Source organism: Ixodes scapularis, unplaced genomic scaffold, assembly GCF_016920785.2.
Source record: "Ixodes scapularis isolate PalLabHiFi unplaced genomic scaffold, ASM1692078v2 PGA_scaffold4__175_contigs__length_147842914, whole genome shotgun sequence".
Taxonomy (NCBI): Eukaryota; Metazoa; Arthropoda; class Arachnida; order Ixodida; family Ixodidae; genus Ixodes; species Ixodes scapularis.
In genome coordinates this window covers 141,601,565-141,612,056 of record NW_024609879.1, presented here as the reverse complement: position 1 = coordinate 141,612,056, position 10,492 = coordinate 141,601,565, and the positions used below count along the sequence as shown (strand labels likewise).

Below are 10,492 nucleotides of genomic sequence, written 5' to 3'. Positions count from 1 at the left end.
GCGAGCGAGTTCGAGCGTTCGTTCAGTGACCGAACACCAACGGAACGGGAGTACGTGTGTGGCGGCCTCTGCCATCACCCGACGGAGACCGCCCAGCTGGCAACGAGCGGCCCGCATGCCGAAGGACGGACGCGGGGGAGATGCCGAAGGGAAAGCGGCAGCGATCCCACCGTTCCGGGATCCGGTTCCTCCGCGGACTTCCTCTTTTCGTCGTCAAGGGACACGAACAGCAACCCACACGTGAAAACTAGCGTCGCCCGAACGAGTACTGAGGCCAGATTCACGAAGAACGTCTTATCTTAAAGGGACACTGACAGGGTATTTATGCTCGCCGAGGTTTTTAGTTGTACGTGACATATGAGAGCTCAACTACCCAGAACAGAATTTGCGGCTCGAAATTCGGTTTCTTTCCGCCCGAAAACCGCCGATCAAGAACTGGCCGGTTCGAGTCTCGCTCACTCTCTTTTCCGCGGTCACGGGCCGTTTTCTAAGGTATCGATGCGACCACCAAATTTAATCAAAGTCGTAGGTCACTGAAGGCACACACTCAATATTAAAAATAGAAAAAAATATGAAACCCATTTTTTGTGGCTTCTAAAAAGTTGCAAATACGTTGATTGAAAAAAAAGTTCCACAGACAACCGGAAGCAATCTGTGCGTGCGTCGTTTCGCGTATCGTGGGACTCGCATGGACGGCGATGGCAGCGGACGACGGGCGTGGGACCTCTATTTCAGAACTGTCGTTCGCGGTACCGGCGAATTTTGTCTGCCTTTAAAAGAGAAATTTGGGACTGATCAAAAGAATTGGTATTCATCCCGTACGACACGCCCGATCACCAAGCCGATTTGCACGAAGACGTCGCCGAGCCGTCGCTCCCTTCTCGTGGCTGAAGACATCGCTCGCGCAAACGTCAAGCACGACGTGTCTACTTCGAGTTGAGTATGCACGCGTACGATTTCTTTACTACGTGAGAATGTCGCCAATGCGCGGTGCATCCCGACTTCGACCCGGGAGTGCTTTTGCTAGAGGAAAATCGGCAGCAAACTTTCCAACTTAGTTTATCGGCTGAATTATTACTAAGGAAAGAGATTCCCCAGTTTCGGTATGCCCCAGTAGCTCAGTGGGAAAGACGTCCGCTTCACATGCGGTAGGACCGTGTTCGATCCCCCGTGAAACCTTTTTCTTTTTTTTTTTTAATATTTTTTGATGTCTACATTTCTTTTTCTTTTTAAACAATTATCACTGAAGAAACAAATGTTGTGGACGACACGTCGCTGAATTAAATGGTACGGGATTTCCTTTTTGACACCTGCGAACTCAATGTAATCACTTTCCACAAAATGCAAGGAGCATATAAATCAGGTAGCGTCCGCTTTCCGAGGTGCCCGTAAATGGTCTACAGGAATTGCAGCCAGCCATTGGTCCCGATCCCTTTGATCTTTCGGAAACTCTGTCGCACAATGCCACTTCTGTTTCGGACGCAGGGCATGTGAGCCAGCTCTTCACGCAACATCTTGGGTGTATTCTTTTCGGAGCCGATCAAAATTCACCATGGGCACTCACTACTCATCTCCAACTCCTCAATGTACAAAACAACTCATCTTGGAGTACAGAACAACGAGCGGAACATACATAACTGCAAAAGAATCGCTCGGTGAACAGTTCCGGTACGCCACATCTCGTCTGCTACGGGAAGGAGAAAAAAAAAAAAAAAAAACACACGGTCGCGTGTAGCCACGTGACTTCCGCCACTCACTCCCTTCTCTCCACCTCTCCGACCTCCGTCGGGTTTCGGTTTCGGTTTCGAGCACTTGCGTCTTTTGGCTTTATTAAAAAAATACGCTACTCTGTTGCAAAATATTAATTGGGTAGTCCTCCGACACCATAATGAAGCGCCTGGCAAAAAATTAAAAAAAAATTTTGGGGGGTGTCAGTGTCCCTTTAAGACAATTTTTCTAAGAAGTTCGTATCCCAAGAAGTTCCTACGACATGCCGAAATCGGTATTCTCGAAGGGCTACTTACGAACGAAAATCCTACGACAAAAAAAGTGAGGGAAAGAGAGAAACTTCCGGTGTCTCGCGACCAACGTGAGCTGCGAGAGGGAAGCGTTGCCATGTCAACCGCAGGGGACGCTTTGTCCGCACACATGCGTTTGTCTGCCACGTGCATTCGTTCTCGCCGGTCGAACCGATAGACACCGGGAAATGTCGACACCGCCCGCCGACAAGAAGGCTCGGATGAAGAACTTTTCAGAGGTCGAATTATCGACCTTGGTTGATGGGTATGAAGCGCATAGAATCGCGATCGACGCGAAAGGAGACGGGCCCCATGGATCGGCCGCCAAGCAGCGGGCTTGGCAGAGGATTACGAATGACTTGTTTGCTGTGTCTGGGGTGAAAAGAGAGATCGCCGATGTAAAGAAAAAATGGGCTGACTACAAGAGTTCCCAGAAGAAGCGAGGTAAGATAACCCATTTTTACAGTTCGCGAACCAAGTTGTTGCGATATGCGTCGTAACGCGAAACGTTTGGCGCGAATGGTGAGCCTACGAGCGAGCACATTTTACTCCTTCAAGTTAGTTTTTATTACTTTTGGCGGCAGTCTTGAAGATGTGAAGTTGCCGAAGGGCGACGAGTGCTATGTTCCCGAATGCCGCAGAAGGTTATTGTCTTCTGTCAGCATCATAGGACTTCAGCCCAAGCGTGTAATGAAATGTGCAATCGTTTGAATTTCGCTCACACCAGTGTCGTGCACGAGATAATGCGCAGTTAGATGTCACTGGTTTTAACCAACATTCGAACTCACCAACAGTACAGTGGCAGTCTGTTACGCGAAGAAAATCCAGGAGCAGCTGATCAGTCGCGCGATGTATATCTCGTTTTTCTGACGAGATCCGTGCAATGTTATTTGGTACTAACCACAGGTGCAGCCCTCAAGCGCAGTCAGTGTGCGACTGGAGGCGGCGTAGGAGACAAGCCCCTGAACGACATGGAGGAAAGGGTCGTGGGACTTCTGAATGTGGAGGCCATGATTGGCATCCCAGGCGCGTTCGACATTGGTGTTCCTGTAGAGGTACCTAATGGCGAGCCCTTCAGCCTGCCGCTTTCCGGTAGGTTAACAGGAGGCTCGGCAAGGCACTAGCATTCCTTCATTAATGGGTATCTCATAATTATTATGCTCTTTCATTATACTAATTCCATTCCTGGACCCTAGCTTAGTCAGAGAGGGTTTTACTTTATCTTTCCAATATAAATTATGTCACCTTTTTATTAAAACCCACATTACCACACTAAAACAACAACAAAAAAAAATGTTTCATAAGTAGTATGTTTCCTAATTAAAATTTCAATTTTCCAGGCACTCCCATAACATCGGACGCTGCTAGGCCCAGATCAGTAGACCTAGTTCTTTCATTCGGTGAGTTCATAATAGATACTGGTCTGGTTAATTTAACTAGTCATGTTGCACCTTGGCATCCTGTAAACCAAACCCCTGGTTTGGGAGCACGGCCTAAAAATTTCAGTCTAGCTTGACTAATCAAATAGCTCTATATCCAAATGGTCTCGACGAGGGACTAAATTATTTGGATAAACAGGGCATAACGGTAGTAAGAGTTCAGGCACAGGCAAGCTGGTGAACGGTTACACTGAGAAACCTCAATGCAAGTAAGTTGAAGAAACAGGACAAGCACAACGATGTACCATCATCTAATGTTGTGTTTGTTCTGTTTTTTTCGCTTCCCTTGTCTGAGGGTTTCTCAGTAGACAGAAGTGTACTATATTTTTACCGAAGATTCAGTTTTCTGGGTCAGTACAACATGTTTCTTAATCTGTGTTCAAGATACTACTGCAGAACCAAGCAGGCCTAGTTCAGTGAGGCCACGACATACAAGGTTTGCTGCCTTATCAATCATAACATTGCACATAGTGAATATACTTGTTTCATTACCTAATAAGAACTAAATCTTTTTCGCCTTCCAGCCAGGCTGATAATATTCCGGAACGCCCGCAGGGTGATGCAGGTGCGCGACTTCAGATTTTGTTGAATAATCATGCTTGCTCGACAGCCGACCACATACTTCAACAGCAGATTTTCCTAGTACTCAGCTCTATTGTTATTTCTATTCAGATGTCCACGGTGCAAGCGGAGGTGGGCTCCAGGAGAGCGAGGCCCTGCCGTGCACTTCAGGTAGCCGCAGGTCTAACCACAAACGTGAGTATAGTCCTGCTAGATTTGGATTGCAGCATGCAGCAATACAAATTTAACTCTGAATACAAAAATGATACTAGATAGAATGTGCAGCAAAAAAACATGTGCGAGAAGAGAGATCCACTGTAAATTCCATGCCAAGGCAATCTGCCATGCAATCTACAGCCTCTGAGCTGCAATGCACTAACACTCGGCCACTGATCCCCCAATTATCTCATTAACTACTTGTTTTGCTCATTCATGCATGCTTCCTACAGCTACACCTGGACATTAATTTTCCATACAAGTATCACAACAGTAGCGTGAAAGTGGTGCAAGGATTTTAGGTTTTCAATCACAAAGAAATTATTTTTCTCTGATGTGCAGGTAGCAGGGACGCCCCTAGCCACGAGATAATCGAGACCCAGGAGGCTATTGTGGAACGCCTCGACAGGATTGTGGTCCTGCAGGAGCAGATGGTGGCACTGAAGGCATACAAACTGAATGTTCGGTTTGAAAATGGCAAAATTGTCCCCAGGTATTAATGAAACCTGACTTAGGTACAATAACAATAAACTGTTTCTTTAATGCACTGAAGACTCTCGTTTTCCTGAAGTTTCACTTGAAAACGCTGTTCACAAGCTCATTCCTGACGGCGGTGCCAGTGGCCGTGTCTCGGGCAGTGGTTGGCCTGTCGTCTTCTTCCTCTTCCTCGTCCTCAGATTCTGGAACTGTTCAGGATGCCACATTTAGCACAACAGAAAATGAACACCTCGAAGGCTTGCAAGCACAATTTAAACTTATAACACTGCAATAGCTGAATTAAGGTGCTGGAAGCCCTCAATTATAAATTGCGGGTGTCACAAATCCAGATAGAGGCTTATTGAAAGTTCATAAACGAAAATAACAGTATGGAAAGGGAATTGTGGGTCTCAAGTGTAAACCAAAATTAACATATGAGAGGCATTACCACCCACTTTGGAAGCAGAGTGGCCAACCACGGGTGCAGGGCCCTTCGTGATAATAGACCCTCCCGACACCAGATCAAATCACTTCTGCAATATGTACAGGAGGAGCCTTATACACAAATTCAACTCTGTTACGTCACGGCTCGGTGGTGGCGCATTGGGCGCACTTCCGGTCTGTAGCTGTGAGCAGAAATCACCATGTGGGACATGCATTCCTACGCTCTTTTGGAAGAAACAATACAAAAACCCGCCTTTTCGTCAATACACTGTGGCTGGGGCTGTACCAGAGGAGTCGGGGAAAGTTAAGGTCACTTTTTATGAGTTTTCTGCCTGCTCGGTTCGTCCGAGAATGTGGATAGGTGCCGTGAAAGAGGAAAACCAGACGCCATCGGACCACAATTACTTGTGCGGGAAGCACTTTGGGTTGATTTAGCGGATACTTGGGGTCGTCAGATTTATTTGTTTTGTTCCAACATGAAGGAGGGAAAACCAGAGTTGTACGGACCACCTGCGGACTACGTTCAATGCTTCATCACATTCAAACAGCCGCCTGATCGTTCGAACTGCCGTCTGCTCTTTCAAACGTTTCTGCCTGTTCTCGTATGCTTGTTCAAACAGCGTCCCGTAGACGGAACGTTGACCCGGTAATTCCGATCAGAAGTAACTAAGTCAAAAGACCTTTAAGTTTGAAGGTTGGTTCGTGTAAGTAGACTCGGTGTAAACAGTAGATACAAGGAGATGTTGATCATTGTCACCCATGGCCATCACCCAGGCACGTAGCCAGGATTTTGTTTCGGGGGGGCCCGCCCATGAGAAAATGCTGTATGAGGGGGGAGAGGAGGCCCCAGCAAAAAGAAAGATTTCAAGGGGGCCTGGGCCCCATGGCCTGGCTACGTGCCTGCCATCACCGACTTGTTATGCCTGATTCACGACGTCGACCATCTCAGCTACGGTTCACCATATTGCAGCCCGAGCGACGTCATCGTGCGAATCAGGCTTCAGCATCCATTCTGTGGTGTCCACGTGGAATCAGTCGCCGCATGTCACATTATTCAGGCAATTTTGTGGTGTAACGAGCCTCATTAATTTCGCTGAGGCCGCTAAAGTAGTCGCACATTGCCAGGAAAACGTAGGATAAGAAATTCCAACGCGAAAAAGCACGGGGATTGACACTGACGGCGACAACATCGTATTTCAATACTTTGCTTATGGACGACGGCGAGCTTCTTGCCCACACTCTATCGCACATGTGCGGCGCCGATGGCGTCCGCTAGGGGCGCTCCATTTTGTTTGCAAACACGAGTTGGTCTACAGCCAGCAGGTGAGTGACGCTTACGATAAGTTAAGAACAGGCGTAAGGTGTGTTGATTTTCTCTAGTACCTTATTTTTTAAGTAGCCTGATCTAGCCTGCCAAACCCTGCTGGCTCGTTTGAGCGCACAGGGAGAGCTGGTGCTGCGAATGAGACGCTAGGCTTAAAAGGTAGAACATCCGCCTCAGCTTCAATGAGTCCCGAAGTGAACCAGCGGTGCGCAAGTCATGCAAACGCTTCGAATGAAGCTAAGAAGGTCAATAAAAACAAACCATTGCCACCGCAGGCCGGAAGAGTACGGTGAAAGTATCGAGTGAGAGCGGACACTACATGGTCCGCACTTCGCTTCGACCACGCAGGGCAGCGACATATTGACACATCTGTTAATGTGACTGTTGCGCCACAACGCGGTTCTGAAATGAGCTTTGGGGTTTTGGTACTATTTGAAACCATATAGTGACTCTAGGTAAAGCTTCATGAATGCCAAAGTTGACTGCGCCTTTGATCAAGCGGACTGTTTGCGTGACTTTCCTCCAGCAAATTTAACGCCTGTATTTGCAAGCGGTGACAGACCTTATATAATAGTGTGCGAATTGATACCTACAAAATAAAAATTAGAGTAAGCAGGGAGCTTGTAAAAGAGATTACTGTTGAGCTTGCAGGCGACCAGAATTAGTTTCCCCTTTACCCCCTTGTGACGAGCAGAATGAAGAGCCCGGGGTCACACCGAACAATGCTGTCGCTAAACTCGTTAATGTGGCATTCCTAGTGCTCCAATGCACAAAGCCTTACCGGGTGGTTCAGCGAGGGAAACATGGTGGCGGATGCAGTAATTGTGCAGGACTGCACAGGCCACAATTATGCGGCAGCACACACTAGGGGTGTACTGGAGGACCCCTCCGGACCTGTCCAGGCATCTGAAGCGTGACTTGAGGATTCCGAAAGTCCTCTCGATGACCTGTCTGGTCTTCGTGAGGCACTCGTTGTAGTTCTCTTCCTCCTTCTTCCGCGGCTTACGGAAGGGAGTCATGAGCCACGGCTGGAGGGGGTAACCTGCGTCCCCTAAAATATTGCAAACGGTGTGAGATTTTATGCCAGTGTGTAATGCAATCAACACAATGTTCCACCTAAATTTAACTATCTCATACTTTGCCTCTCGTAGCTGCATTGGTGCAACTCCCACCTAATTTGTTTCTTTCTGACGGCTATGTCAGCTGCGAACGAGCTATGTGTGAGCAACACTAAACAAAGCACTCAACCAATGTTCGCACTCGTAAAGGTTCGCAGGTTTGATTTCCACCATCTCTCAGTTGCATTATGCTGGTGTGCTTTCATAACTTATTATAATGAGGTGCGCACGAAAACAGCTCGTGAACTGCATCATGATCACTTTCGACGAGATCCAATAGACTCATTTTACCAGCCAGTTTGGTTGTGATGTGCTCATTGTGCTGCGATTTATTCTGTGAGCTGCAGTCCTTTCGCAGGCGTGAAAACCGATTTGCCAGCCTGCGCGTGCAGAACGTGAAACAGTATGACCGTCCTGCGCACTGCTGCCTGCTCTTTGTGAACTGCGGTCATGGTGGCGACACATGTGCACAGAGTAGTTGGTGAGATTGGTCTACCCCAAAAGATGCTATGTACATGATTCTGGAAGGTTCAACCAACTAACCTCATTGTGTTCGCTCGGTGAAGGACATTCCCAGCTGTAGAGTTTGACTGACGTGTGCAGCGATAAACGTTGCTATACTGTCATAGCGTTTAGTCATTTTTTGGGGTTGCTCATTTGCCTTTCTCGCAATAGATGCATACTCAGGTTAAAATCAAAACAAGGCTGTTTAAACAGTGTTGTACACTTGGCTCCTCAAAGGTAACGAAATACATTTACTCGTTACTTGGCCTTAAAAGTAACTAAGTGCATTACTCGTTACTTGGCGTTAAAAGTAACTAAGTGCATTACTCATTCCTTTTCTTAGAAAGTAACTCGGTAGAAGTAACTTATTACTAGTAATGCATTACATACATTTCTGATTCTAAGTGTGATAAGGCATTGTCATTCAGGCTGCTAAATATCAAATAACTCTATAAATTGGGACCAAAGCATACCAAGCAACCACCCGTCGGGCATGTTGCCCGCCTCGAACTTGTCAGCCAGGTCACAGTTTCTCCACATGAAGCTGTCGTGCGTGCTTCCTGGCCACTTCACTGTGAGCTGTGTGATTTCATTGCTGGCGTTGCAGATGGCTTGCACATTCAGCGAGTCGTAGCCCTTCCGGTTGCGGTAGAGGTGCTGCTCCTTTTTCGCGATTTTCAGGGCGATGTGTGTCCCATCAATGCACCCCAACACCTTGGGGAACCCGTTGATCTCCAAGAAGCCTAGAGGTTAAACAACAAAGATTATGTTATGGTGTATTTTTATAGAGCTAGAACAGGTAATGCAGACACTTTTCCTACCTGAGATAACACTTCTAGATGAGACATGCCTCAAATGAGGTACGATCACGATCGTTCAACATAATTAACTAAACAGGAAACGGGGGGGGGGGGGCAGTGATTTTAATTGCCACTTTGCGTGGTGCAAATCCTCCATCTTTCAGCCTGCATCTGCGGCAGAGAACAGCCTACACACTCATGTTGTGCGAGAGATCGGTTCCTCAGAGCAAAACTTTGCGTCGCGCACGGAAAGCGGACGCCGATGGCGGAATTTTAGCCCGCAGATCCAAATATAAGGATCAGTCCGAGTAAGCGCGCTAACGTGGCTCTGGCTTTGTTAATTGCATTGAACCGACGGTCCCCACATTGGGGAAAACACTTACCGCGTGCAGTGAGCAACGCTGCCCGCGACGTCGTGGAAAACTTGATGCCACTGTTGGCGAGATCGCAGAGCGCACTGCTCACTCCGTTGATTATCCGTGAGGAGCTCGACTGGCTGATGTTTGCAACGTCGCCCACCACCGACTGAAAGCTCCCGCTCGCATAAAAGCGGAGCGCAAGCAGCACTTGAACGTCGACGGGGAGCGAGCACGAACGAGCTGTCGGGCGTCGAAGCGCCGGCGCCAGAGCATCGCAGAGCCTCTGCACGGCTGGCCTCGGCAAGCGGTAGTAACGCTCGAGGTGGTGGTCCGCGATCGTCTCTAATGTTCGACGAGTCCGGAAGACACGCTGCTGATGCAAAGTCCTTCTCGCATCGCGCTGCTGGTCGAGTAAGAAGGCGACGTAGGCAGCCATTTTGAGCAAGCAGTCGCGAAAATGTTCGTAAGAAGAAATGGACCCCTGTCGTAGGATTTTGTCGTAACTTACGCAAAAACTGAGAACATTTTGCTTCGAGAATACCAAAAAGTTCGTAACTTTTGCGTAAGTTATATTTACGAACTTTTTTGTCGTAAGAACGTTTCGTGAATCCGGCCTCTGGTCTTCAGTCGACCATTAGAACAGCCATCTACAGCTACCATTTTGCTCTTTCGAGTACCGTGTTCTTTTTTAATTTAATTGTTTGCCCATAGTTGCTCGTTGCCGGTTTCGCGTCCAGCGTAGCAAAGAAAAAAAACAATGATGCTGCTTTATTTACGGTTTAGTAATCATTTCCGATCCGATTTATACTTTTGATGGTTATTCAAGCGGAAAGTAGAACAGTATTTCTAAAAATCGCGAACCAAAACGTGACCGAAGGCACGTTTCTCGTTTCGACCAGTCGCTGACGCGTCTCTTGTGACGTCGCGCTCCTTGGCCCCGCATCGGTCATGTGAGCTCCGCTTCTCCTGGCTTCTCCCGCAACTCTTGGGGCGTCGCCCCAGTCGATCCCGGTACGATTGTTACCGCGACTGTTTAATTGATTTGCACGGCACACAAGCGCCGGTTTCGGCTGAAATTTGGGCAACGTGGTCTGAGACGTGCCTGGAACCCAGTTCAATCGCCAAAAAGATCCCCGAAATTGCCTTCATTGTCCCTTTAAGCGACATCGCGGCCATTTTGCTTGTAGGTACTGCTCCTCCCTCGGCGCCCCTGCTCTTCCAGTCACGTGACC

General features: G+C 47.9%; 2 protein-coding genes across 2 annotated transcripts; one reads left to right on the top strand and one right to left on the bottom strand.

Moving 5' to 3' along the window:
• The first annotated feature begins 2,747 nt into the window (after nucleotides 1-2,747).
• LOC120843381 lies at nucleotides 2,748-4,734 on the top strand. Its single transcript, XM_040214735.1, has 6 exons — nucleotides 2,748-3,110; nucleotides 3,359-3,418; nucleotides 3,842-3,893; nucleotides 3,982-4,022; nucleotides 4,130-4,213; nucleotides 4,577-4,734. Exons 1-6 carry the CDS (start codon nucleotides 2,774-2,776, stop codon nucleotides 4,732-4,734), a joined length of 732 nt encoding a protein of 243 aa, XP_040070669.1. The 5' UTR covers nucleotides 2,748-2,773.
• A 19-nt stretch (nucleotides 4,735-4,753) lies between these two features.
• Nucleotides 4,754-9,858, bottom strand: LOC115323348 (putative nuclease HARBI1). Its single transcript, XM_040214738.1, has 4 exons — nucleotides 9,285-9,858; nucleotides 8,575-8,844; nucleotides 7,261-7,530; nucleotides 4,754-4,920 (listed from the first exon to the last, which is right to left on the bottom strand). Exons 1-4 carry the CDS (start codon nucleotides 9,694-9,696, stop codon nucleotides 4,808-4,810), a joined length of 1,065 nt encoding a protein of 354 aa, XP_040070672.1. The 5' UTR covers nucleotides 9,697-9,858; the 3' UTR covers nucleotides 4,754-4,807.
• Between the last annotated feature and the right edge of the window lie 634 nt (nucleotides 9,859-10,492).

Coding starts and splice junctions, on each gene's coding strand:
- LOC115323348 (XM_040214738.1), bottom strand. CDS start 9,696: ATGGCTGCCTACGTCGCCTTCTTACTCGACCAGCAGCGCGATGCGAGA. Junction 8,845..9,284: donor AGCGTTGCTCACTGCACGCG/GTAAGTGTTTTC, acceptor TTTAACCTCTAG/GCTTCTTGGAGATCAACGGG. Junction 4,921..7,260: donor TTCCCTCGCTGAACCACCCG/GTAAGGCTTTGT, acceptor CATCCTGAACAG/TTCCAGAATCTGAGGACGAG.
- LOC120843381 (XM_040214735.1), top strand. CDS start 2,774: ATGTCACTGGTTTTAACCAACATTCGAACTCACCAACAGTACAGTGGC. Junction 3,894..3,981: donor GTGAGGCCACGACATACAAG/GTTTGCTGCCTT, acceptor TTCGCCTTCCAG/CCAGGCTGATAATATTCCGG. Junction 4,214..4,576: donor CCGCAGGTCTAACCACAAAC/GTGAGTATAGTC, acceptor TCTGATGTGCAG/GTAGCAGGGACGCCCCTAGC.